Source organism: Antechinus flavipes, chromosome 3 (genome assembly GCF_016432865.1).
Source record: "Antechinus flavipes isolate AdamAnt ecotype Samford, QLD, Australia chromosome 3, AdamAnt_v2, whole genome shotgun sequence".
Taxonomy (NCBI): Eukaryota; Metazoa; Chordata; class Mammalia; order Dasyuromorphia; family Dasyuridae; genus Antechinus; species Antechinus flavipes.
In genome coordinates, this window is record NC_067400.1 from 633,755,422 (window position 1) to 633,779,569 (window position 24,148).

At 45.4% G+C, this 24,148-nt stretch overlaps 2 protein-coding genes and 1 long non-coding RNA gene across 12 annotated transcripts in view; 2 read left to right on the top strand and 1 right to left on the bottom strand.

The window, feature by feature from the left end:
- Positions 1–24,148, bottom strand: part of LOC127556878 (zinc finger protein 420-like) — a 75,075-nt gene that overhangs the window by 13,812 nt on the left and 37,115 nt on the right. The window contains exons 1-2 of one of the 9 annotated variants that reach the window (XM_051990367.1): positions 8,354–8,420; positions 5,391–6,669 (exon numbers count right to left, since the gene is read on the bottom strand). The exons of 4 other annotated variants lie outside the window; for them this stretch is intronic. The gene's annotated coding sequence lies outside the window, so the exon portion shown is untranslated. Of the gene's footprint in view, positions 1–5,115; positions 5,208–5,390; positions 6,670–7,146; positions 7,369–8,353; positions 8,421–24,148 lie in introns of those variants that run through there. 4 more of the 9 variants (XM_051990374.1, XM_051990368.1, XM_051990369.1 and 1 more) reach the window with 4 other exon arrangements.
- LOC127556916 (uncharacterized) overlaps positions 5,237–24,148 on the top strand; it is a 55,734-nt gene continuing 36,822 nt past the window's right edge. The window contains exon 1 of the mRNA XM_051990435.1: positions 5,237–5,324. Within this exon, the coding sequence (XP_051846395.1) occupies positions 5,281–5,324 (44 nt within the window). The 5' untranslated portion in view covers positions 5,237–5,280. The remainder of the gene's footprint in view (positions 5,325–24,148) is intronic.
- The window catches only part of LOC127556926 (uncharacterized), a 36,907-nt gene continuing 21,128 nt past the window's right edge, over positions 8,370–24,148 (top strand). Inside the window, exons 1-4 of one of the 2 annotated variants that reach the window (XR_007952560.1) lie at positions 8,370–8,465; positions 9,234–9,297; positions 9,782–9,868; positions 10,638–13,904. This is a non-coding gene — a long non-coding RNA (uncharacterized LOC127556926). The other variant, XR_007952559.1, reaches the window with a different exon arrangement.

The following is a 24,148-nucleotide window of genomic DNA, read 5'->3' on the forward strand; positions in this document are numbered from 1 at the left end:
ATATCCTCGCAAAGTTTCAAAATTCCCAGGTTAAGCAGAAAATATTGCAATCCAACAAGGAAATAAGACAGACTGCAATACCATGGAAATAGTCAGGATTTCATAAAACCCAGTAGTTACTACTCTAAAAGACCATCGATTTGGTTACAATAAATTTCAAAGAACAAAGAACTGGAGTTCCATTCAGAATAATTTACCCAGAAATCTGGAATAGAATATGGAATGAGGGGAAAAAATAGACATTTTATACACGAAAAACTTTCAGGTATTTGTAAGAAAAAGACCAGGACTCAATGGAAAATTTAATATAAAAGATCCAGAAAAAAAGGAAAACATTAAGCACTAATTCCAAGGCCTCATTAAGGCCAAATATTTACTCATCTATATGAAAATGTTATCAGTAGAACTGTAGGTAGTTTCAAAGGTTGGTTCTGAATTGTGTAGACAGGGGTGGGAAAGGGAAAAAGGAAACATTTATAAACAATGGGCAAGTGTAACAACTAATGCTGAGAAAGCAGGTTGAGGAGAGATGGAGAGCTGGTAACACTGTAACCTTCCTCTCTGAATTTCCCAGGAAACAATGTATACTTTGGGAAGGAGGTAGAAGCCTTCTGAATATATAGAGGTGAGAAAAGCAGGGATGGGGATGGGGAAGGGAGTTTAAGCTGGATTAGTATTGGGAGTGGGGAGAAGATACTCACAGGGATAGGGTAAAAGGGGGCTTGAGAAAAAAAATGGGGAGTAAAAACAATATGGAAATGATGGTGGTGAACCCTGAAACCCCTCTGACAGAGACCCACCCTTCAGGGCAGTAAGTGGTCTCATGCAGTGGGAGATCTGGCCAGAGATGTGGCCTCTATTGAATTGAGCCCCTCCCAGTAGCTCAACTCCCAAAATGAGCCAATCTCTTTACAACTGGAAATCTAGGCCTGGGACCATTGTATTGAAGGAATCTCATTCAATGGAAGTCCAAGCCTCAGTCCACTAATGAGAGGCAATTCTGAGCCCAAAATCTCTGAAGAAGTCTGAAACAGGATCATCCTTTGCCAAGGAAACTGTCTTGGCAAAGCTGCCTCCAGGACTCCTGCCCTCTGTGAAGATATTCTCTTCTCAGAGTTAACCTTTGTTATTTCCCGGACAGGACCTTTGCCTCTAAGAAGGTCTTCCTCACAAGTTGGCTTCTCAAGTGCCATTAAATCCCTTTTTGCCATCGGGTTTGTGAATTCTTCACATTGGACCTGTGCCTCTGATCAGAGGGGATTCCCCACCCCGATTCTTGCACTTCATCACAACTTCCCCAGGCTGCATCAGGACATTCAATTGTTTGGATGGGATGGTGAAAGTGGCTCTTTGCCACTTTAAAAATGAGGATTTTTTAAAAATTAAAAAAGAAATGAAATTGCAGGGATGCCCATCAATCAGGAAATCCCTGACCAAGGTCTTGGTGTTCGGTTGTGGTGGAGTCTCTGGGCTGTGAGAAGTGAGCTCAGTGGTCTTAGTGAGACAAAAAATACTGAAAATCAAGAGTGAAATGAGCAGAATCAAGAGAACACTGTGGGCAGCAGGGAGGGGCAGGCCTAGAAGTGAAAATGATCTGAACAGGAACATTACTCCCCTCTCTCATCCAGTAACAGAGACCCAGGAGGCAGAGAAGCCTTTGGGATCCCACTGGCTGAGACCTGTCAGAGATCTGCTTCCCATTGGTACTCTGCCACCCCTTTTCCCTGAGCTACCACAGATTGACAGCTTGATCCAGAGAGAAGGGAGGCTAATAAATGCTGTGGATGGAAGGGTGGCTCTAGAAGGAGGCACCAGGGGAAGGTGGGGAAGTCTGGGATCCAACCCCTTGGTATAAGGAGGAGAAAGGGGAGGTCTGAGTGCTCTAAAAGAAGGGGGGGTGGGCATGGAGAACACAGGTAAGGTTTGGGAGAAAGATATTCTGAATCAGCTCCTGACAGGAAGATCAGTCAGTGACAGAAAACTCCGGGGGGACAGAGACTGAGAAAGCAGCATGACTCTGTCCTGAGGTACCTAGGAGCTGGGGAAATCGCTGGGACCTTCTGGTAGAGTTTAGGCTTGGTGACTCTAAAGGGAGCCTGGACATAGCAAGCCAGGGTGAGGGTCTGATAGGGCAGTAGCCCAAGAGCCTGGAGGATGGGGGGAGAGAGGCAGAGCCAGGTAGGAGTTTTGGGGGCCCATGTCCAGAGTGGGTCCTCAGGGCAGGCAGAACTCTTGAATCTTTCAGGGGCCTAAGTCGGAAGGCAGAAGCACCATATTTCTAATCAGGATTCAGCAATAAGGCAGGACTCCTGGGTCCTTATGGGCAAGGTCTGAAATTGAGAAAATGTGAATCGGTGATAAATCCGGGGACAGTAACCCCCGACATTCATGTTTTGGGGTGCAAAAAACAGGGATGAAGTGGCTGTTGAGCAGTTGTTTAACAGCAGAGTCTGGTAGAGCACATGTTCTTTGTGGAGGTGAAGGTCAGGTGACCCACCCTAACCCCATTTTTTAGGATTCTTACAAGGTGCTAAGTCAGTTATCTAATTTAGCATAGTACTTAACAGTTCTCTAGTTCACTAATGTACTTAGTACTTACTATAATTCTACAAGATTCACACCTTTAAGAGAACATATATGAGCTAGGAGCCTCAACCAGGATTCAGTGCAGGAGATTCACAAGTCAGAGAGGACAAGTCCACTCTCAGAGGCAGAGAAAGATTCATTCCATTTTCCACCTTTGTGCTGGCTGGAGGCTGAAGCTGGAGAGGCAAAGAACTAGCAGCAAGAGCTCTCCGAACCAAGGAGAGAGATAGGCCTCTAAGCAAGTTAACCAGGCCCAAGGAAGGAGGCAAGACTTGAAAGATAAAATAAAGATTTGGACTTTAATTCCTGGCTGCATTTGAGGTGATTATCATCTGAGCTGAAACTAAGGCTGCTCCCAGAAACCCCCAAGAAACCTGCTCCCAGAGAAGATTACATTTTAGAGAAGAACATTTTACCCATTGGCAAAGAGAAAGGCAACTAGTAAAAGCTCAGTGGTAGACAGAGAGGTGTGGGGATAAACATACCCAGAGGTAGCGGGACCTGCTCCTACAGAAGTGGCTTGCACAAGGCAGAGAGATTTAATTTCCAATAGTTCCACTGTCCAGCCAGTTCATTCTTGGAAATTTCTCCTGGTCCCAAGAGTTCCCATTTTACCCAGGCCCTGAGCCTACCCAAGAAGGGCTGTCTCCTTCAATCACACACAGGAGCAGGATCTCACTCACAGCTCTGGGGCTCACTCCTTATTCCTTGTGCTCCGGAGCAAAAAGAGTGGCTAGATAAATCCTGGACAGCAGCCAAACAGAAAATAGTGGGTCTTATATTTGAGGTGCTAACAGCAACTGGACCTTGGGAAAATGGGAATTCTACTTAACTTCAATTGTTAATCTTGATTCCTTTGGATTTTCTCCTGGTCTCAATTAGAATGAGGGCTCACTTAAATACACACTTGTTCTCCCATTATAACAATAGGGATGTTTGAGCCTCTACTGGGAGATCACTAAAATTGACACTGAAGTGATATGATTAGGAGCTGTAGGAATAAACACTTGTCATAACTGGATCAGAATGACTCCATTCTACTCTGAATGCAGTATGTGCAGAGGGTCAAATGGTCAGAAGGATCAAGTGATTTTTCTATGGAAGACAATTCAGAAATGCATTGATGTCGTTTCACTGGCAACTTTTCTTCATGTTTTAAATCAAAAATTTTCTTTATATTATTATTGTGCTTCTAATTTTTCTAACAATAAGTCTAGAAATCCTAAATCTAGCCCTAGCCCTAACTTTAGGCCGTAGAATTAGCTTTATCTGTGGTTGAAAGTTGGATCACTGTATCTCCTTCCTTCTATTTCTCTGTAGAATTCCCTTGGAGTTTCACCTGGCTTTGTAACGGTGATATTATTGCAACAAAGCTTCCCCCCTTGGCCAGGAGATGGGTTCAAGCCTGTAAACTCTTTTGAGACAACTGGCAACACCAGTGTAGGCCCCCAAACTTTTGGGGTCTCTCACCTGGTCTGCCAGAGAAGGCAGAAGTGCTACAGGGTAGCTTTTGACAAAGATGGGCCAGTCCTCTTTCATGTCATTTTGTCTGTGTCTGTGTCTCCCTGTAGAATATCTGTTTCATAGATCGGTGTAGCCCAAGTCTGTCTGTTTGCTCACTCTTCTCATCACAGAATTGGAGGGAAATTCCAATTCTGCCTCACCTGTAGGAATAGGGGAAGCAAAACTGTGGGGACCACACACAACCTTGCCCAGATTTCCCCCTTGGGGGAAAGGGGATGGGGATCTATGTAATCCAGTCTTTGATCTTTGCACTCCTCTACTGACACCTTGGCAGTTGGGAGTTGTCCTCTCTCCCCAGATTGAAAAAAAAATCCTTTTTTGCTTTTTACCGGAAGAGTCTCCGATTTTAATTTGGGTAAGAGTTGCTGGTCTACACACTTTGTATTTGACTAGTATAAAGACTTAAGCTTTTGGGACAAGAATTCATTACTTGGTAAAAATTATTAATCATTTTAAACAAAATCTACCCAATTAAAGGTATGAGTTTTCTTTTTTAACATCGTAACTACATTTTCTACAGTTTAATTCATAATTAAATCAAGAAAAGAAGAGCTCATTTTCAGGAGCGTGATCATGCATTCCTCCAGAAATCTTTTTTCCGTTTTTGCAACATTTTATGTTTTGCCCAAATCCCTTAAAGAGAATAATTAGAAGCATAATAACCATCAACAACAGTACCCTTTAAAATATGAAGCAAAAGTGCCAGTCAAATCACACTAACTCAGTTATCTTCTAATTATATTGGATTTTTTTAACCCCTCTGTCCTTTTTCCATCTGACCCTGTAGACGGATTGCATTCAGAGAGTACACCAGAATAGTTCGGATGCGGCCACATTCAGTTTCTATTTTTCCAGCTCCTAAACATGGCCCCTTAGTGTCAAACCTCAAGGCCTGATCTACCCTAAGTGGGTCCAGCTGCGCGATGACCTTCCTGGGAGAAAACATGGGGCTTTAAACGGACCCATGCTAATTTAGACTGGGAGAAATGTTCTAAGCAAACCCACCGGATCCGGGACCGCACTCTGTGAAACCGACCGGACAGACAAAGCGAAGACTTCCGATATTAGTAGCTGGGCTCGCTCAAAGCCTACGTCTGTTGCCACTTCTCAGAAGTCGGGACCGGACGTGTGGACACCTCCCGGACGTGGGGACACCTCCCGCCTCGCTTAATGCTGGCTCGGCGGCAGGCAGCCGGGACTAACTGCCAACTGAGGTAAAGGAAGGAGGGCACTCCTGCGCCTGGGACCGAGGAGCTCCGAGGCGGGGGAGGAAGTCTTACGGTTTGGGGCTTCAGGACGCGGCTTCTGCTCGGGCCTCCGCACGGCGCTCCCCGCTCCGGATCCGCCGGGAAGGGCCCGCCCGGCTCCTCGCCTGTCACAAGACAGAAGCTGTCGGCCTGTGCGCGGAGACGCCTCCGAGAGCGCAGTGGGAGTCCGCGGCTTCACGTCCCCCACGAAACTGGACTCCTTTTTGCTGCGAATCGCTGGCTTTCCTGGAAATCTGCAGACTGCCTCCTCCCGACCGGACCCGGCTCCGCGACCAGAGGCCCCAGCCTCGCGGGGGGGCGCCGGGAGATGACCAGCCGGTGGGTGTGGCCCAGGTGGAACCGGAGCCTTGGGGTGGAGTCCGGAGGCCAGGGGGAGGAGGGAGGGAGAGAAGCGGCCATTGCAGGGGCCAAGGCGTCCCACGTGATGGAGGCAGGGCTTGGGGAGCAGTGGGCGGGGCCTGAGGTGCTGGTCCTGGGCGTGATGGGAGGAAACGGGGCTTCGGGGAGAAGGAGGCCCCGCCCGGTGGGGGCTGAGACTCCTCTCCCTGCCTCCCTTGCAGGGGTTAGACAGAAGCCCCAGTTTTAATTTCGGCGTCAGTGTCAAAGTCCATGAAGTTTTCTCGAAAGCGTGAGAGAGACTGAAGGACGCAGCCCCCGCCCCCAGAAGGGGGTCCCGGTTAGAGGCCGGAGGAAGCCTTTCTAGGCTTCTCCCCTCCCCGTCCTTCTCCAACTTAACCTACAATTGGCCAGAGGAACAATTCCAGGGACGTCCCAGGACCGCCTTCTTCCCCACCCCACCGGGGCTAGGTTTGCCCAGGAGCGCATCCTCCAATCAAAGGACGTAGAAAAGTGCCCAGTTCCACTACACCGGCTGCTTTAAGGCGGTTTCCAGCCTAGAAGCCCTTCTCGGAATTCCGCCCCCGGCTCCGTTTGTCCTTCCGACAGCCCATTGCTCAGATCCCCCTGTTACCTGGAGCCTTACAATGTGCAGTAGGGGCTCGGCTTGTCCCTGTTGCTCCCCGTGTGCTCTTGGCTTCCGAGAAATTGCACTTCAACTGTTCTGGAAACTTGCCCCCGGCTGGTCTCTCCCACAGGTGGAGACTCTACCTTAAGCTGAGGTCGGATTTCCTTCTGTGTAGCCGAGATCGCTCGGCCTCCTTCCCCGGAGCTGAGACTTGTCTGCCTCCTTTCCTGGAGCTGCGACCTCCCTGTCTCCTTCCCCGGAGCTGAGACTTGTCTGCCTCCTTTCCTGGAGCTGCGACCTCCCTGTCTCCTTCCCCGGAGCTGCGACCTCCCTGTCTCCTTCCCCGGAGCTGCGACCTCCCTGCCTCCTTCCCTGGATGTGAGATTTCTGGGAGCTAGCTCTGCAGGTGCAAGTCCCAGGTAGGTCTGAGCCAGCCTCCACCCCCAACCTCCACCCTCACCCCTTCCCCCCTCCCCATCAGGTCGTGCTGGCTGCTAATTTAGACTGGGAGAAATGTGCTAAGCAAACCCACCGGATCCGGGACCGGACTCTGTGAAACCGACCGGCACAGACAAAGCGAAGACTTCCGATATTAGTAGCTGAGCTCGCTCAAAGCCTACGTCTGTTGCCACTTCTCAGAAGTCGGGACCGGACGTGTGGACACCTCCCGGACCTGGGGACACCTCCCGCCTCGCTTAATGCTGGCTCGGCGGCAGGCAGCCGGGACTAACTGCCAACTGAGGCAAAGGAGGGCACTCCTGCGCCTGGGACCGAGGAGCTCCGAGGCGGGGGAGGAAGTCTTACGGTTTGGGGCTTCAGGACGCGGCTTCTGCTTGGACCTCCGCACGGCGCTCCCCGCTCCGGATCCGCCGGGAAGGGCCCGCCCGGCTCCTCGCCAGTCTTAGGACAGAAGCTGTCGGCCTGTGCGCGGAGACGCCTCCGAGAGCGCAGTGGGAGTCCGCGGCTTCACGTCCCCCACGATACTGGACTCCTTTTTGCTGCGAATCGCTGGCTCTCCTGGAAATCTGCAGACTGCCTCCTCCCGGCCGGACCCGGCTCCGTGACCAGAGGCCCCAGCCTCGAGGCGGGGCGCCGGGAGATGACCAGCCGGTGGGTGTGGCCCAGGTGGAACCGGAGCCTTGGGGTGGAGTCCGGAGGCCAGGGGGAGGAGGCAGGGAGAGAAGCGGCCATTGCAGGGGCCAAGGCGTCCCACGTGATGGAGGCAGGGCTTGGGGGGCAGTGGGCGGGGCCTGAGGTGCTGGTCCTGGGCGTGGTGGGAGGAAACCGGACTTTGCGGAGCAGGAGGCCCCGCCCGGTGGGGGCTGAGACTCCTCTCCCTGCCTCCCTTGCAGAGGTTAGACAGAAGCCCCAATTTTAATTTCGGCGTCAGTGTCAAAGTCCATGACGTTTTCTCGAAAGCGTGAGAGAGACTGAAGGACGCAGCCCCCGCCCCCAGAAGGGGGTCCCCGTTAGAGGCCGGAGGAAGCCTTTCTAGGCTTCTCCCCACCCCGTCCCTCTCCAGCTTAACCTACAATTGGCCAGAGGAACAATTCTAGGGACGTCCCAGGACCGCCTTCTTCCCCACCCCACCGGGGCTAGGTTTGCCCAGGAGCGCATCCTCCAATCAAAGGACGTAGAAAAGCGCCCAGTTCGACTACACCAGTTGCTTTAGGGCAGTTTCCAGCGTAGAATTCAGCCCCCGGGTCCGTTTGTCCTTCCGACAGCCCATTGCTCAGATCCCCCAGTTACCTGGAGCCTTACAACGTGCAGTAGGGGCTCGGCTTGTCCCTGTTGCTCCCCGTGTGCTCTTGACTTCGGAGAAGTTGCACTTCAACTGTTCTGGAAACTTGCCCCCGGCTGGTCTCTCCCACTGGTGGAGACTCTACCTTAAGCTGAGGTCGGATTTCCTTCAGTGTAGCCGAGATCGCTCGGCCTCCTTCTCTGTCAGCTGAGGTCTCTGCCTCCTTCCCCGGAGCTGAGATTTCTCTGCCTCCTTCCCCGGAGCTGCGACCTCCCTGCCTCCTTCCCTGGATCTATGACCTCTGAGCTTTCCTTCAGATCTCTCGGCCTCCATCCCTGGATGTGAGATTTCTGGGAGCTAGCTCTGCAGGTGCAAGTCCCAGGTAGGTCTGAGCCAGCCTCCATCCCCAACCTCCACCCTCACCCCTTCCCCCCTCCCCATCAAGTCGTGCTGGCTGCTCTGGCCTCTGACCCTCAGCCTCCTTATCTCACCACATGGTCAGAGCTTCCTGGTTTAGTCTTCCCTCCCTAGCCTGGCTGTTGGAAGACCTCTGTCCCGCTAACTCCTTGGCAGACTCCCAGTGATTTCGCAAATGTTCAGGTCTCCCTCGCCAGAGTTACTGCTGCGTTCCCCTTGCCAAAGTACAAACCTCAGCTGCAAGGCCCCAGGTGTCCTCCGTCCTGCCTAGGTTTTGGTTAGAGGTTCAGTTGTTCTGACTTGAGGCAGCCCCTCATAGGATCCGAGGTCCTGCCTGCCCTGAGGCCCCACTTTGAGTGCTGCCTTATAATGAAGCTTAAGATCTTTCTTTTTACTTTTCATTAACTCTTATTAACTGTGGGCCTCTTTGAAAGTCAGAAAAAAACCTCTCCGTACCTCGATTTACCTCAGCTGTAAAATGAAAGATTTGAACTTGATGCCTCTGCTGTATCTTCCTTATCTAAATCTCCTATTCGGTTTTGCTGAAGACTCATTGTGTTCACCATCCATCCCCAAGCTATGAGCTCTACATGTCTGAATAACCTGATACAACCCCCCCCCCCCCACAGCAGAGATTAGAACTCAAACCTGGAAACTGAGGCTTCTCAATCCACTGCACTAGACAGATGTTCTCCATTTTGCTTCCAATCCTTTCTTTCAAATTCAATTTCAGGCACCACCTCACTCTGAACCCTTGGGAATCTGTTTCTTTGCCTCAGTTTTGCTACAGAGTGAAGGTAATAATTGTACCCACTTCCCAGGTTGTTGTCAGCATGACGTAATACCTATAAAACTCTAGGCACCATATGCTTGTTAACTGTTATCGTTGTCACTAGTGAAGATAACAAGGGCCTAGGGCTCCTGGTCCTATTATGGAATAATCAGGAGTCTTTCCCTCCCTTATCCCTAACCTAAGGGCAGCTGTCAGGTATGTAAATTAGACCAATGATCCTCCAAGAATGAGCCAAAGATTGGTCAATAAGAACCAATTGGTCAATAAGGAAAAGGCAGAAAGTGGTTGAATTCAGCAGTGGTCTCCACTCCCATTCACAAACTGATGGAGACAAAGAAAATCACAAGACCAGAGACAGATCCACTCTTATCAGTTCTTTCTTCTAAGAGAGGACATTGACATGGAGGAGGTCACACCATGACAAGTGAGTGACTTAGAGTTGAGTGAGGGAGGGTTCCAAAGGTCACCAGCCTCACTTTCCCCCACAGAGCCATCTGCATCCACTGGGCAGTTACAGAACAGGATTCCTGGAGATGGCTCTGGATGCCCATAGGGGAGACCTGGGCCTTCTTCAGGTAAGGTCTCCAACAGGTCTCCTGTGACGAGGCTGCCCCCATCGTAATTAAGGCTGGAGAGCAATGGAGGGAAAGAATCTCCTGTCTCACCTAGGCCAAAAAAATCTCAAGAAATAAAAATGAATGAATGAGTGACTCTGGGAAGAACCTCAGGGTTTCTGACCAAAGCAAAAATGATTGGGATTTACACTAAGTCTGAGTCAATCAGGACCCAAACAAAGACCAAATGGGGTTTAGCAAGGGACCTATGGGTGGTCAATGAGAATCAGACTGATTTGGGTTTAAGGTTTGTTCCTAAAGAAAGGAATTAGGGCAGCTAGTGGAGCAGTGGATAGAGCAGCAGCCCTGAAGTCAAGAGGACCCGAGTTTAAATCTGGCCTCAGACACTTAATACTTCCAAGCTGTGTGTCCCTGGAAAAATCACTTAAACCCAATTGCCTCATGAAAAGAAAAAAAGAAATAAAGGAAGAAAAGAAAGGAAGGAGGGAGGGAGGGAGGGAGGGAAGGAAGGAAAGATAAAAGAAATCTATCCAGGGATGGCTCAGTGGTGAAGAAAGAGGGGGGGAAATGCTTTTAAGAGCATCTACAGGTTAGGGTATATAATATCCTAAGTGAACAGAGGGAAGGAAGGTGTAAGGTTCTGGTTGGTTTTCAGGAAGACCATCCTTCCTTTCAGTTGACTAATCACCGGGAGAACAGCCACATGTTAAAATCCAAATCTTTATTATCACCTTCAAAATCTTGTCTCCTTGCCTGGGGCTCCGGCGAGCTTTCTTGGAAGCCTTCTGGAGTCTTGGCTTCAGTGTAGAAGCGAAGGAGGAGAGGCCGGCCACCATGATGCTGTGAGATGGAGTGAATGTCTCTCCTTGGCTCCAAGAGCTTCAGCTCCTGCCTCCAGTCCTCTTGTCTTCTCAGAGTCTGACTCTGACCTAGTTTATATGCTCTGTTTTATAGCTTATATGCTCTGTCATAGGTGTGAATCTTGTAGAACTATATTAAGTCCTAAGTACATGTACTAAACTAGAGAACTATTAATCACCAAGCTAAACTAGATAACCATTGTCTTAGCAATTCCACTGACTTAGCACCTTGTAAGAATCCTTCTTTTAGGTACAGAGTTCTGGCCCATAACAGGAAGGAAAGAAGAAAAGAAATATCTAAACAGGCCAGAAAGGAAGAAGAGAGGGGAGAAAAGAGAAGGGAGAGAGAGAGGGAAGGAAGCAGGAACTGCTTCCAACTGATGGATTCCAGCTTGTGGCCAGCTTTCCTCAGAGGATGTTGCTTTTCCTATATATCTGTACTTAACTGTAGCCTGTATGTGGAGAGTTGGCAGAGGATGAAAGTGGAGAGCAGAGAACAAAAGAAAAACTCCAGGAAAGGAAAAAGCCATGGACGGTTCTGAATACAATATCTTTCATTTGTAGTTTATGGCAATTTATTATTACATATTTTGAATCCTTCCTTATGTTCTGCAGAAAATAAAACTTTAAAAAAAATTTTCCTTTTTTTTCTATTTTATTTTTAGTTTAAATACATATCAAAAAGTAAAAATAAATGCTTTTGGGCTTAAAAAAGAGCTAAGAAAAGTCATATTAGACAACCTGAGACCTCTTTCTTTGGTTGTAGATAGCTGGATATCCCAAAATTTCCAAGAAAGACTTCCATTAGGATTATTAAATCTTCATTAAAAGAGAACTGAAATGCCATGGAGTCCAAAGGCCTCATTTTACAGAAGAACAGACTGAGGTTCAGTGAGGTGCTCAGGATCTCACTACCACAAGAGTCTGAAAAGGGATTCCAAGCCAGTTTTCCCATCCCCACCCCCATCAAATCAAGAAGCCTCCTGGGAAGAAGCCTGCACTCCAGCTTGAAACTCACTCACCAGGGAGTTGTGAATGAATCCAACCATTCTGGAGAGCAATCTGGAATTATGCCCAAAAAGTTATCAAACTGTGATAACCTTTGATCCAGCAGTGTTACTTCTGGGCTTATAACCCAAAGAAATACTAAAGAAGGGAAAGGGACCTGTATGTGCCAAAATGTTTGTGGCAGCTCTGTTTGTAGTGGCTAGCACTAGAAATTGAATGGATGCCCATCAATTGGAGAATGGCTGGGTAAATTGTGGTATATGAATGTTATGGAATATTATTGTTCTGTAAGAAATGACCAGAAGGATGAATACAGAGAGACTTGGAGAGACTTACATGAACTGATGCTGAGTGGAATGAGCAGAACCAGGAGATCATTATACACTTCGACAATGATACTGTATGAGGATGTATTCTGATGGAAGTGGATTTCTTTGACAAAGAGACCTAACTCAGTTTCAATTGATAAATGATGGACAGAAGCAGCTACATCCAAAGAAAGAACACTGGGAAATGAATGTGAACTATTTGCCTTTTTGTTTTTCTTCCCGGGTTATTTTTACCTCCTGAATCCAATTCTCTCTGTGCAACAAGAGAACTGTTCGGTTCTGCAAACATATATTGTATCTAGGATTTACTGCAACATATGTAACATATATCTACAAACATATATTGTATCTAGGATATACTGCAACATATGTAACATATATAGGACTACTTGCCATCTAAGGGAGGGGGTAGAGGGAGGGAGGGGAAAAATTGGAACAGAAGCGAGTGCAAGAGATAATGTAAAAAAAATTACCCTGGCATGGATTCTGTCAATAAAAAGTTATTATAAAATAAAATAAAATTTAAAAAATAATCATAAAAAAAAAAAGAAAGAAGCTCACTCACCAGGACAGGAGTTCCTCAGGTTTCCTCTCTCCACATGGGAGAAGAAATCTTCTCTGGGAACTGGACATCCTGGGCAAAGGGAAGATAGTGGGTGTGAGCCTGGAGAGACAGTTCTCATTAGAATAGGAGGGATGCTAGGCTCACTGCATGGTTCCAAGGGCAATTCAAAGATGGTACTTATTGCCCAGAGAACAAGGCAGAGGGGAAAGGAGGCCATGCAAGCAATCAGGAATCAGAACATCCTGGTTTTGCTGCCTCCTTCACAGCAGGATGGCCACATCCCACAGCCTCCATTTTCTGGATATTAAAAGCAGCTGGTAGCACAGAGAAGGGAGCACCGGGCCTGCAATCAGGAAACCCCGAGTGCAAATTTGGATTTAGACACATCCTGGCTATGTGACTCTGGGCAAGTAATTTCATCTGTTTGCTTCAGCCTCCAAACCTGTGAAATGGAGATAAAGATGGAGCTCAAAACAAAGTTTTTTTTTTTTTTTTTTGGGGGGGGCATCAAGTGCTATAATGGGCATGAAGGAAGCTCTGAGCACACAGCCTGAATCCCAGAAAATGTATAGAAACACTGCCTCCTTTCCCTTTCTCTCCCTGTATGTGTACAGGTCTTTGGGGGGTGTATGAAGGAAGAACAAAGACCCACTTGCTGTGCTGGGGATTTATGGTTCACACCAGGGGCAGTGAGGTAAAAATTTATCCATTTTACTCAAAAGAACATTGCAACGACAAAGTGGTTCCCCCCAAGAGGAAGGGGTTCCTTCTCCTATCCCAAGCTCAGTGAAAAGTGGCAGGATTGCTTTTCAGAAGATTTGCAGACAAAACTGCCTGGTTCCTACAGTGCAAAGACCATTCACAGAAGAACCAGGCAGCAGGAGGACCCTGTCTCTTAAGGATAGGAGGCAGCCCTTAGGCCTTTCTAGGAAGTAGTAAAAGTCTGAAACTCTGCCCCCTAGGGAGGGGATGGTGACATTCCTGTTGATGGCAGTTCCAGAGTTCCAAGGGAATGCTCCTTACCCAAAGGACCAAAGAGAGCAAGTTCTCAGCATTCTCCAGCACGACCTCCTTGTGCAGCTCTTTCTGATTTGGTCCAACAGATCCCACTCCTCAGGACTGAAGTCCACAGCCACATCCTTGAAGGTCACCAGCTCCTAAAACACCAATCCCCAGAGGACATAAGAATTGAAACACGCTTCATAACTGACTTAATGCAATGCTCCTTAATTTACAGAAGGGACCTGAAGTATGGAGGAGGGATCTGCCCAAAGGTGACAGCCCTTACAGGATTCAGAACCAGCACTGAAGCCAAAGGCCCCCAAAGAACAGTGGAATATATAGAAACACACTTAACATTTTCATTTGGAATAAAATTGAGAAATTTCCTAAAAAATAGGAAATGGTACTCCCTGTGGAATCAGGGAAGTTATGGTTTCTATGAGAGAGAGATGAGGATTTGTGGAGGTGAAATCAGACAGTGCTATGTTAAGAACATGCCATCAAGTGTTTGTGTGAAGCTAGTAAGTGTTGTGTATTTTAAGGCTAAAACATTTCCATGACCACTAAGGAGAAAAAAAGAGCCTGTAAATTTTCCAAAAGCAAGAAATTAAGTCTTATCCAGATAAAAACATTATCCTTACCCCCCAATAGTATTTTATTTTTCCAAATGCAAGTAGAGATAGTTTTCAACATTCATTTTTATAAGATTTTGCTTTCCAAATTTCAGAATCACACATTTCATAATGGATCCATCCCAATGGTCATCAATTTACAAAAGCAAATAGAAGCAGAGAGACAAGGGCTGGGAAAGCTTCCAGGGTGCTGCTCCAGACAACAGGGTTAAGGGTTTCCAGGAAAGTCAGTGAGTACAAGAAGGAGCATGGCCACAGGACACAGAGAATGTTTAGAGTGTGTGTGTGTGTGTGTGTGTGTGTGTGTGTGTGTGTGTGTATAATGGGGAGATGGTTCTGGACCAAAGCAAAGACAAGATACCTACAAGATAAACACTAATGAGTGACATGGTCACCCTTGTCATTGACTTATATTGAAGGAAAATTTAAACAAACATTTGGGGGCAGGAACTGGGGGAAGTGAGTCAGTCCTCAAGATGCCAAAGGGACAATGAATCAGTTAAAAACATGCAGAGAGGAGGGCAATGTTGTTATTACTGCACTCACTTTCCTGCCCATTTTTTAAAAGTAAGGATGCAATGATAAGAGCGATGGCCAGCCTCACAGACCATCCTCCAGATTGGTGGAAATGTCCTCTTGGGCTGACACTGCCCACATCTTTAGCAGAATACCCTCTCCTGGGGTGGGGCTCTGCAGCTCTCAGGGGCTTTTCCCTCAGGCTCCAGGCTCCTCACTTGGGCCAGGCTTTGGTCCTCTTCAGGTTATCAGGGTATGAAAAAGGGGCTTAAAAAGCAGGTGAATTACGAAAAGTTCAGAGAAATCACCCAAGCAGCTGATGAGAATTCCGCTTTATTTCAGGGGCACCTCGTAGAAGACATTAGGAAATATACTAACCTAGATCCCACTTCTTCAGAGGGCACTGCTGTCCTCGGCATGCATTTTATCAGTCAGTCTTCCTCAGATATCAGACGGAAGCTGCAGAAATTGGAAGTAGGGCCCCAGGCTCCCATGAATGAATTAGTGGAAATTGCCTTTGGGGTATTTAATAACAGGGATTGGGAGGAGGAAGGAAAAGTCAGAGCAAGGAACAGAGAGCACGCCCAGTCTCTGGCTATTGCCATTTCCAAGGTTCCCCAAAGCTAGTGCTTCAGGTGCAATCAGCCCAGTCATTGGGCGAAAAACTGCCCTCAGAAGAGCCAGCCTCCAGACCCTTACCCCAGATACAGATGGGAAGGACATGGGAAGAGCGACAGCCTGGAGAAGGGGAGGACCACGGCCTCCAGCCTCACCCTCCAGGCCTCTCCAGGCCTGGACTGAAAAGGCTCTGGGCGTGGCTATGGCCCCCCTACCTCCATCAGGAAGCCAAGCCCAGGGTGACCTTGGACATAGGAGGTAGGGCAGTCTCTTTCCTCTCTGACACTGGTGCTGCTTTCTCTGTTCTGCTCCAGCACTCGGGTCCTACTCGCCCCTCCCCCCATAAGGTGATGGGAATTGAAGGGAAACATTGTTTGGAAACCCTCCCCCTGCCTTGTGGGTTCGGGGACCTATTGTTTCCACATTCATTTTTAATTATCCCTTCCTGCCCCAGCCCATTGATGGGTAGGGACTTGATGATGAAACTGGGAGCCCAATTAACTCTAGTGTAATCTCTTTGTGCTCCTCTCCAGACTCCCCCTCCCCCACATTCCCTGGGAAATCTGGGGGGAAATAGACTCTTCCGTGTGGGACCAAGGCATCCCAGGGAGAGCCACACAGGCCACTCCAGCCCTTGTCAGATTAAGGGATCCTAGTGTATTTCCTCACAGGCTTCAATATCCAATTAAGAGGGAAGATAGGATAGGGCTGCAGCCTTTGATTGACAAATTCCTCAAATTCAAACTCCTGATTCCCTGCCACTCCCCTTATAAAACTCCCATTCTCTCTTTCAGAAAGCCAACGGAGATTACCGGCTAGTGCAGGATTTTAGGGCAATAAATGAAGCAGTTGTCCCAATCCATCCCATAGTGGCCAACCCAAATATGATTCGCCCACACATTCCAGGGAATACACAATGGTTTTCCACCCTGGACCTTAAAGATGTCTTTTTCTGAATCCCTCTGCACGAGGACTCCTTTTTGCCTTTGAATGGGCTGAGCCAGGGGAATTTCCCCATCAGCTAACTTGGACTGTATTGCCGCAGGGCTTTCATGACAGCCCAGGTTTATTCGGCCAAGCCCTAGCTAAAGATCTGGGGAACCTTAATCTGTCAGGCAGCAGTCTTGTACAATATGTGGATGATATACTACTTTGCAACCGGACCAGAGAGGAGTCTCTGACGGCAGCCACAAAGACCTTAAACTTTCTAGCCTCCAGGGAGTACAGGGTCTCTACCAAAGGCCCACATTGCCCGGCAGTCAGTCAAATATTTGGATCACAATCTCACCCCCACCTCTCGATCTCTAACTGAGGAAACAGGTTATTTTAAGCCTCCCAGATCCTGCCTCAAAAAAGCAACTGAGAACCTTTCTCGGCATGGCTGATTTCTTGCAGGATCTGGATTCCTAATTTTGGGATTTGGGATTATTGCCAGGCCCCTCTATGATTCTATTCAAGGTCCTCTTCAATGGGGACTGGAGCAGGTCAAAGCTTTTAAAACCCTGAAAGCCAAACTGACCTCTGCTCCCGCTCTTGCCCTGCCTTACAGAAACCTTTCACTCTGTATGTAGATGAGAGGCGTGGACAGGCGTTGGGAGTCCTTACTCAGCTTCTAGGGCCTGACTCCAGACCCATAGCTTATTTTTCAAAGAAACTGGACTCTGTCTCCCTAGGCTGGCCTTCCCATCTTAGAGCAGTGGCTGCCTCAGCCCTGTTAATTGAGGAAGCCTCCAAACTGACCCTGGGTCAGCCATTAGAGGTTTTAACCCCACACAGAGTCCAAAGCATTTTAGAAGCCAAAGGGCATCAGTGACTCTAGAGTGGGAGGCTTACTAAGTACCAGGCTCTCCTGCTGGATACCCCTGACCTGTCCCTCCAAGTCTGTCACACTTTAAATCCTTCTAATCTTCTCCCTGACATCTCTCAATCGGAAGAGATTGTCCATAACTGTGAGGAAGTTATAGACTTTGTGAAACAAAAAAATAAACTCCTTAAAAACAATTAGAATTTGTGACAAGAAATCAGTCAAGCAAAACAAAAAAAAAAAATTAAAACATAGAAAAACGTGTAAAATACCTAATTGGAAAAACAACTGACTTGGAAAATTGATCTCCTTGTTAATCAGACATCAATCATATACAAAATCTAAATTAAGGTCTTGAATATTTCAGAATGAAGACTGAATGAAAGATTTAATTTTTACTTACAGTAGTAAGATAATCATGTTCCCTCTACAAAAGTACTCACCTTTTGTGAAAAATATCAATGGATATACCCAAAGATAATAAAGAACTATCCTATCCTGTACTTACTGCATTTACAGATGGCTTTATTTCAGGGCAATCAGTATACTATTTAAATAAGAAACCCCTCAATATTCTTTCAGGAGTAAATACACAGTGCAGGTGTGTTCTCATTGTTGGTTTTTGGTTTTTTGCAAAGGCAATTGTAGTTAAGTGTCTTGCCCAGGGTCACACAGCTGGGAAGTGTTAAGTGTCTGAGGCCAGATTTGAACTCCCATCCTCCTGACTTCAGGACTGGTATTCTATCCACTGCACCATCTAGCTGCCTCTGTTACCATTGTTTAAAGTGATTCTGACTATAGGAAGTTATGACTTTGTCTCTTTGAACATGTTTAATAACTGAACATCGTTTTTCCCAGGCAATATGCAATTTGGAATTTTTTTTTTACTATCTACTTCTAAACTTTAAGTCTTTGGTTATTGTTTATTAAGTATCAGAAAACAAAATGTTGAACATAAAAGACATTTATTCAACATCCAGCCATTCTGGAGAGCAATTTGGAACTATGCTCAAAAAGTTATCAAACTGTGCATACCCTTTGATCCAGCAGTGTTTATACTGGGCTTATATCCCAAATAAATCTTAAAGAAGGGAAAGGGACCTATATGTGCACAAATGTTTGTGGCAGCCCTATTTGTAGTTGCTAGAAACTGGAAACTGAGTGGCTGCCCATCAATTGGAGAATGGCTGGGTAAATTGTGGTATATGAATGTTATGGAATATTATTGTCCCATAAGAAATGACCAGCAGGAGATTTCAGAAAGGCCTGGGGAGACTTACATGAACTGATGCTGAGGGAAATGAGCAGGACCAGAACATCATTATATACTTCAACAACAATACTATTTGATGATCAATTCTGATGGACGTGGCCCTCTTCTGCAATGAGATGAACCAAATCAGTTAAAATAGAGAAATAATGAACTGAACCAGCTACACCCAGCAAAAGAACTCTGGGAGATGATTATGAACCATTACATAGAATTCCCAATTCCTCTATTTTTGTCCACCTGTATTTTTGATTTCCTTCACAGGCTAATAGTACACTATTTCAAACTCCAATTCTTTTTGTACAGCAAAATAAATGTTAGGACATATATGCTTTAACATACCTAAAATGCATTGGTCAACCTGCCATTGGGGGAAGGGAATGGGGGGAAGGAGGGGAAAAATTGGAACAAAAAGTTTTGCAATTGTCAGTGCTGTAAAATTATCCATGCATATAACTTGTAAATAAAAAGCTATAATTTTAAAAAAGACATTTATTCAGATGTGAACATAAGGAATAAACATTCAGGGATGAATCTTTTTTTTTTTTTTTTTTTTTTTGCTGCATGTGGAAATATCCAATAATGGATTATTGGATGGATCCAGCCACATTACTAAAGTAGAGTTGGAGTTATGCTTGCATTCTTCCAGAAAAGGCAGAACTGGTCTAGGTCCCAGAGAGAAACATCTGCATTTGTCAACACACTAGCCAGGAAGATGGGTTGGGACATTGATCTCTCTCCTGGAAATGTCTATCACAGTTGCCTACAGGATGGAAAAAAGATTGCATTGGACTTATGTGCCTTACCCCTCCTGTGGTTAAACATGTCACTTGATAGGATAACTTGACCCTGATAGTTGTAAATGATAGTGATAGTTTGGGAGGAAAAAGATATAACCAACATATTGTAAATATATATAAGATTGTATCTTTACAGCTTTTAGCTACCAGAGCTCCTAGATGTTTTCCTAGTGTTAATTTGACTTGTGAGGAGAAACAAAGCATGACCCATAGTCTTTTGCCGAATTCTGAGAAAGTCCAAATTTTTGAACATGCACAATAATGATGAGTGAAGAAATTGTTTTTATATTCCCTGGCCAGGAAAAATATGTCAACGTCACCAATGCTTAGACCTTATTGTCCCATTTTGTCCCTTTTCAGGCAGAAGATTCACACCGGCTCAGGTTTTCCCTGTAGCGTGTCCTCTGGTCAATAGCTGTGAGAATTCAGGATAGGTGCTCAAGATCCCTCTGTTCTATCTCTAGAACAGTAACTATATATTACAAAGCCTGCTGATGTGACAAAGTGGTTTGTGCAAAACTAAGCAAGGGTACAAGGGAGAGAGTTTTTCTGGAACTGTAGCCCTAAACTATGGTACTCTTCTTGGGGTCAGTTTTCTGAAAAGGCCTCACTTGCCCTCAAACTGACAACACAATTCAACAAACTAATTCAAATTGGAGCTATTTTAAAAGAAAATTGGAACATGGAACACATTACTTATCACACAGATGGAAAGCCAAAGAATTTAGGAATAAACAAGAGAATGAAGAGGAAAATTAAGTAATAAAAACAATTTAAAACCAGATAAAATTTCTTAATCATTATTGATTGAGAAAGGAATGAAGTGAGCCTGAGGGTTTTTCCACATGGATTATGTGAATGAAGTTTTATGTCTAGTATGGGATCTCTCATGTCTAGTCTAGTCCCAGAATAATCTATATTAAAAACTTTACCATGATCCAGACACTCAAAAGTTTCTCTCTAATATGCACTCTCTGTTGTTAAGCAAGATTTGAACTCTCCCTGAAAGTTTCCACATTCATGAGGTTTTTGTCCAATGTGGATTTTCTATGTTTACCAAGACTGTGGTGCCTTTCCACATTAATTACATTCATAAGGCTTCTCTCCAGTGTGGATTCTCCAATGGACAGCAAGACTGGAATATTGTGTGAAAGCCTTTCCACATTCATTACATTTATAAGGCTTTTCTCCAGTATGGATTCTCTGATGTTTAGCAAGGATGGAGCGATATATGAAAGTCTTTCCACAGTCATTACATTCATAAGGCTTCTCTCCAGTGTGGATTCTCTGATGTTTAGCAAGGATGGAGCGATATATGAAAGTCTTTCCACAGTCATTACATTCATAAGGCTTCTCTCCAGTGTGGATTCTCTGATGTTCTCTGAGACTGTTTGTGTGTTTAAAAGCCTTTCCACATTCATTACATTCATAAGGCTTCTCTCCACTGTGGATTCTCTGATGGGAAGTAAGACTGGAGCCATTTATGAAATCCTTTCCACATTCACTACATTTATAAGGCTTCTTTCCACTGTGGATTCTCTGATGGGAAGTAAGACTGGAGCCATTTATGAAATCCTTTCCACATTCACTACATTTATAAGGCTTCTCTCCAGTGTGGATTCTCTGGTGGGAAGTAAGCTTGGAGCTACTTATGAAAGCCTTACCACATTCACTACATTTATAAGGCTTCTCTCCAGTGTGGATTCTCTGATGGACAGTAAAACTAGAGTGAGATGTGAAAGTCTTTCCACATTTGTTACATTCATAAGGCTTTTCTCCACTGTGGATTCTCTGATGGGAAGTAAGACTGGAGTCATTTATGAAATCCTTTCCACATTCAGTACATTTATAAGGCTTCTCTCCACTGTGGATTCTCTGATGGGAAGTAAGACTGGAGCCATTTATGAAATCCTTTCCACATTCACTACATTTACAAGGCTTCTCTCCAGTGTGGATTCTCTGATGTTTAGCAAGGATGGAGCGATATAGGAAAGTCTTTCCACATTCATTACATTCATAAGGCTTCTCTCCAGTGTGGATTTTCTGATGTTCTCTGAGACGATTTGTGTGTTTGAAAGCCTTTCCACATTCCTTACATTCATAAGGCTTCTCTCCACTGTGGATTCTCTGATGGGAAGTAAGACTGGAGCCATTTATGAAATCCTTTCCACATTCACTACATTTATAAGGCTTCTCTCCACTGTGGATTCTCTGATGGGAAGTAAGACTGGAGCCATTTATGAAATCCTTTCCACATTCATTACATTTATAAGGCTTCTCTCCAGTGTGGATCCTCTGATGGGAAGTAAGTTTGGAGCTACTTATGAAAGCCTTACCACATTCACTACATTCATAAGGCTTCTCTCCAGTGTGGATTCTCTGATGGAAAGTAAGACTAGAATGAGATCTGAAAGTCTTTCCACATTTGTTACATTTATAGGGTTTTTCTCCATTGTGCATTCTCTGATGTTCATCAAGATAGGAGCGTTTTGCAAAAGCCTTTCCACATTCACTACATTCATAAGGCTTCTCTCCAGTGTGGATTCTCTGATGGACAGTAAGACTAGAGTGAGATCTGAAAGTCTTTCCACATTCGTTACATTCATATGGCTTCTCTCCAGTGTGGATTCTCCAATGGACAGCAAGACTGGAACACTGTGTGAAAGTCTTTCCACATTCATTACATTCATAAGGCTTCTCTCCAGTGTGGATTCTCTGATGTTTAGTAAGAGTGGAGCGATATGTGAAAGTCTTTCCACATTCATTACATTTATAAGGTTTTTCTCCACTGTGGATTCTCTGATGGGAAGTAAGACTGGAGCCATTTATGAAATCCTTTCCACATTCACTACATTCATAAGGCTTCTCTCCAGTGTGGATTCTCTGATGGGAAGTAAGACTAGAGTGAGATATGAAAGTCTTTCCACATTGATTACATTCATAAGGCTTCTCTCCAGTGTGAACATTCTGATGTTTAGCAAGCCTAGAGCCATCTATGAAAGTCTTTCCACATTCACTACATTTATAAGGCTTCTCTCCACTGTGGATTCTCTGATGGGAAGTAAGACTAGAGAGAAATGTGAAAGTCTTTCCACATTGATTACATTCATAAGGCTTCTCTCCAGTGTGGATTCTCTGATGTTGAGCCAATTTGGAACAATATTGGAAATCCTTTCCACATTGATTACATATGTAAGATTGTTTTTCTGGGTGAATTCTTTTAGCAAGAATAGATTGCTCTCTCAAAGTCTTTCTATGTTTCTTACATTCATAAGGTTTCTTTCCAGCATGGATTTTCTGGTACTTGGCAAGGGAAGAGAGTACAGGAAAAGCTTCATCACATCTATGACACTCAAGTGGTTTCTCTTCACAATGTATATTCTTATCTTCAGCAACACTGGAACTTTTTCTTAAAGCTTTTTTGTGTCTATTATATGCACAATGTTCCTCTCCAATGTGTTTTCTTTTGTGGTTGGCAAAAACAGCCCTGTATTCATGATATTGAAAAAGATCATTCCATGAGATCATTTCCAGATTTGTACTCATCTCCTTCATTCCAAACCTTGTCTCTGCATCTAAAAGAAACAAACACACACATGTATAAACATACTCTCTAAAGCTGGATGATAATAAAATCATTGACTTTTAATTTCTTCAGGCAAAATGTTTTCAACCTGAAATAGACAGAATCAATCATTTTTAAATGCTATTAGCTCACACCAATAAAGTGATTCAATTAACACAGAGGTTCACACACAGTAAAATGTTATTGGACGCCCACAACAAAGCTGAGAAAAAGGCAAGGTGAAGGTTCTCATAATCTAGAAACCAGGCTATGAGCTCTGAATGGCTGAGTAACCTGATCCAAATCCGTGCAGCAGAGATTAGAACTTGAAACTGGAAACTGAGGCTTCTCAATCCACTGCACTAGACAGATGTTCTCCATTTTACTTCCAATCCTTTCTTTCAAATTGAATCTCAGGCACCACCTAGCTCTGCATCTCTGGGAATGTGCTTCTTTGCCTCAGTTTTGCTGTAGAGTGAAAGTAATAATTGTACCCACTTCCCAGGTTGTTGTCAGCATCAAATGAGATAACACCTATAAAACTCTTGCACACAGTAGGCACCATATGCTTGTTAACTGCTATCACTCTCACTAGTGAAGCTAACAAGGGCCGAGGGCTCCTGGTGCTGTTATGGAATAACCAGAAGTCTTTCCCTATCACATCCCAAACCTAAGGGAAGCTGTCAGGTATGTAAATTAGACCAATGATCCTCCAAGAATGGGCCAAAGATTGGTCAAAAGGAACTAGAAAAAGACAGAAAGTAGATGAATTAGGTCTGAATTCTTTCTGCGTAAGATGGTGGTCTCCACTCCCATTCACAAACTGATAAATGGAGACAGAGAAAATCAAGAAGGCAGAGTCAGGTGCACTCTTGTCAATCCTTTGTTCTAAGAGAGGACAATGACATGAGGGAGGTCACACCATGACATGTGACTGGCTTGGATTTAAGTGAGGGAGGGCTGCCCAAGGTAAATGGCCTCACTTTCCTCCACAGAGCCATCTGCGTCCAGTGGCCAGTTATAGAGCAGGATTAGTGCAGATGGCTCTGGATGAAGGGGGAGACTTGGGCCTTCTTAAGGTAAGGTCTCCAACAGGTCTCCTGTGACTGAGGCTGCCCCCATCCAGTGATTAAGGCTAGGGAGCAATGGAGACAAAGAATCTCCTCTCTCACCTAGGCTAAAAAAGTCTCAATACATAAAAATGAATGAATGAGTGAGTCTGGGAAGAAGCTCAGGATTTCTACCCAAAGCAGAAATGACTGCGATTTACACTTAATCTAAGTCAGTGAGGACCCAAACAAAGACCAAATG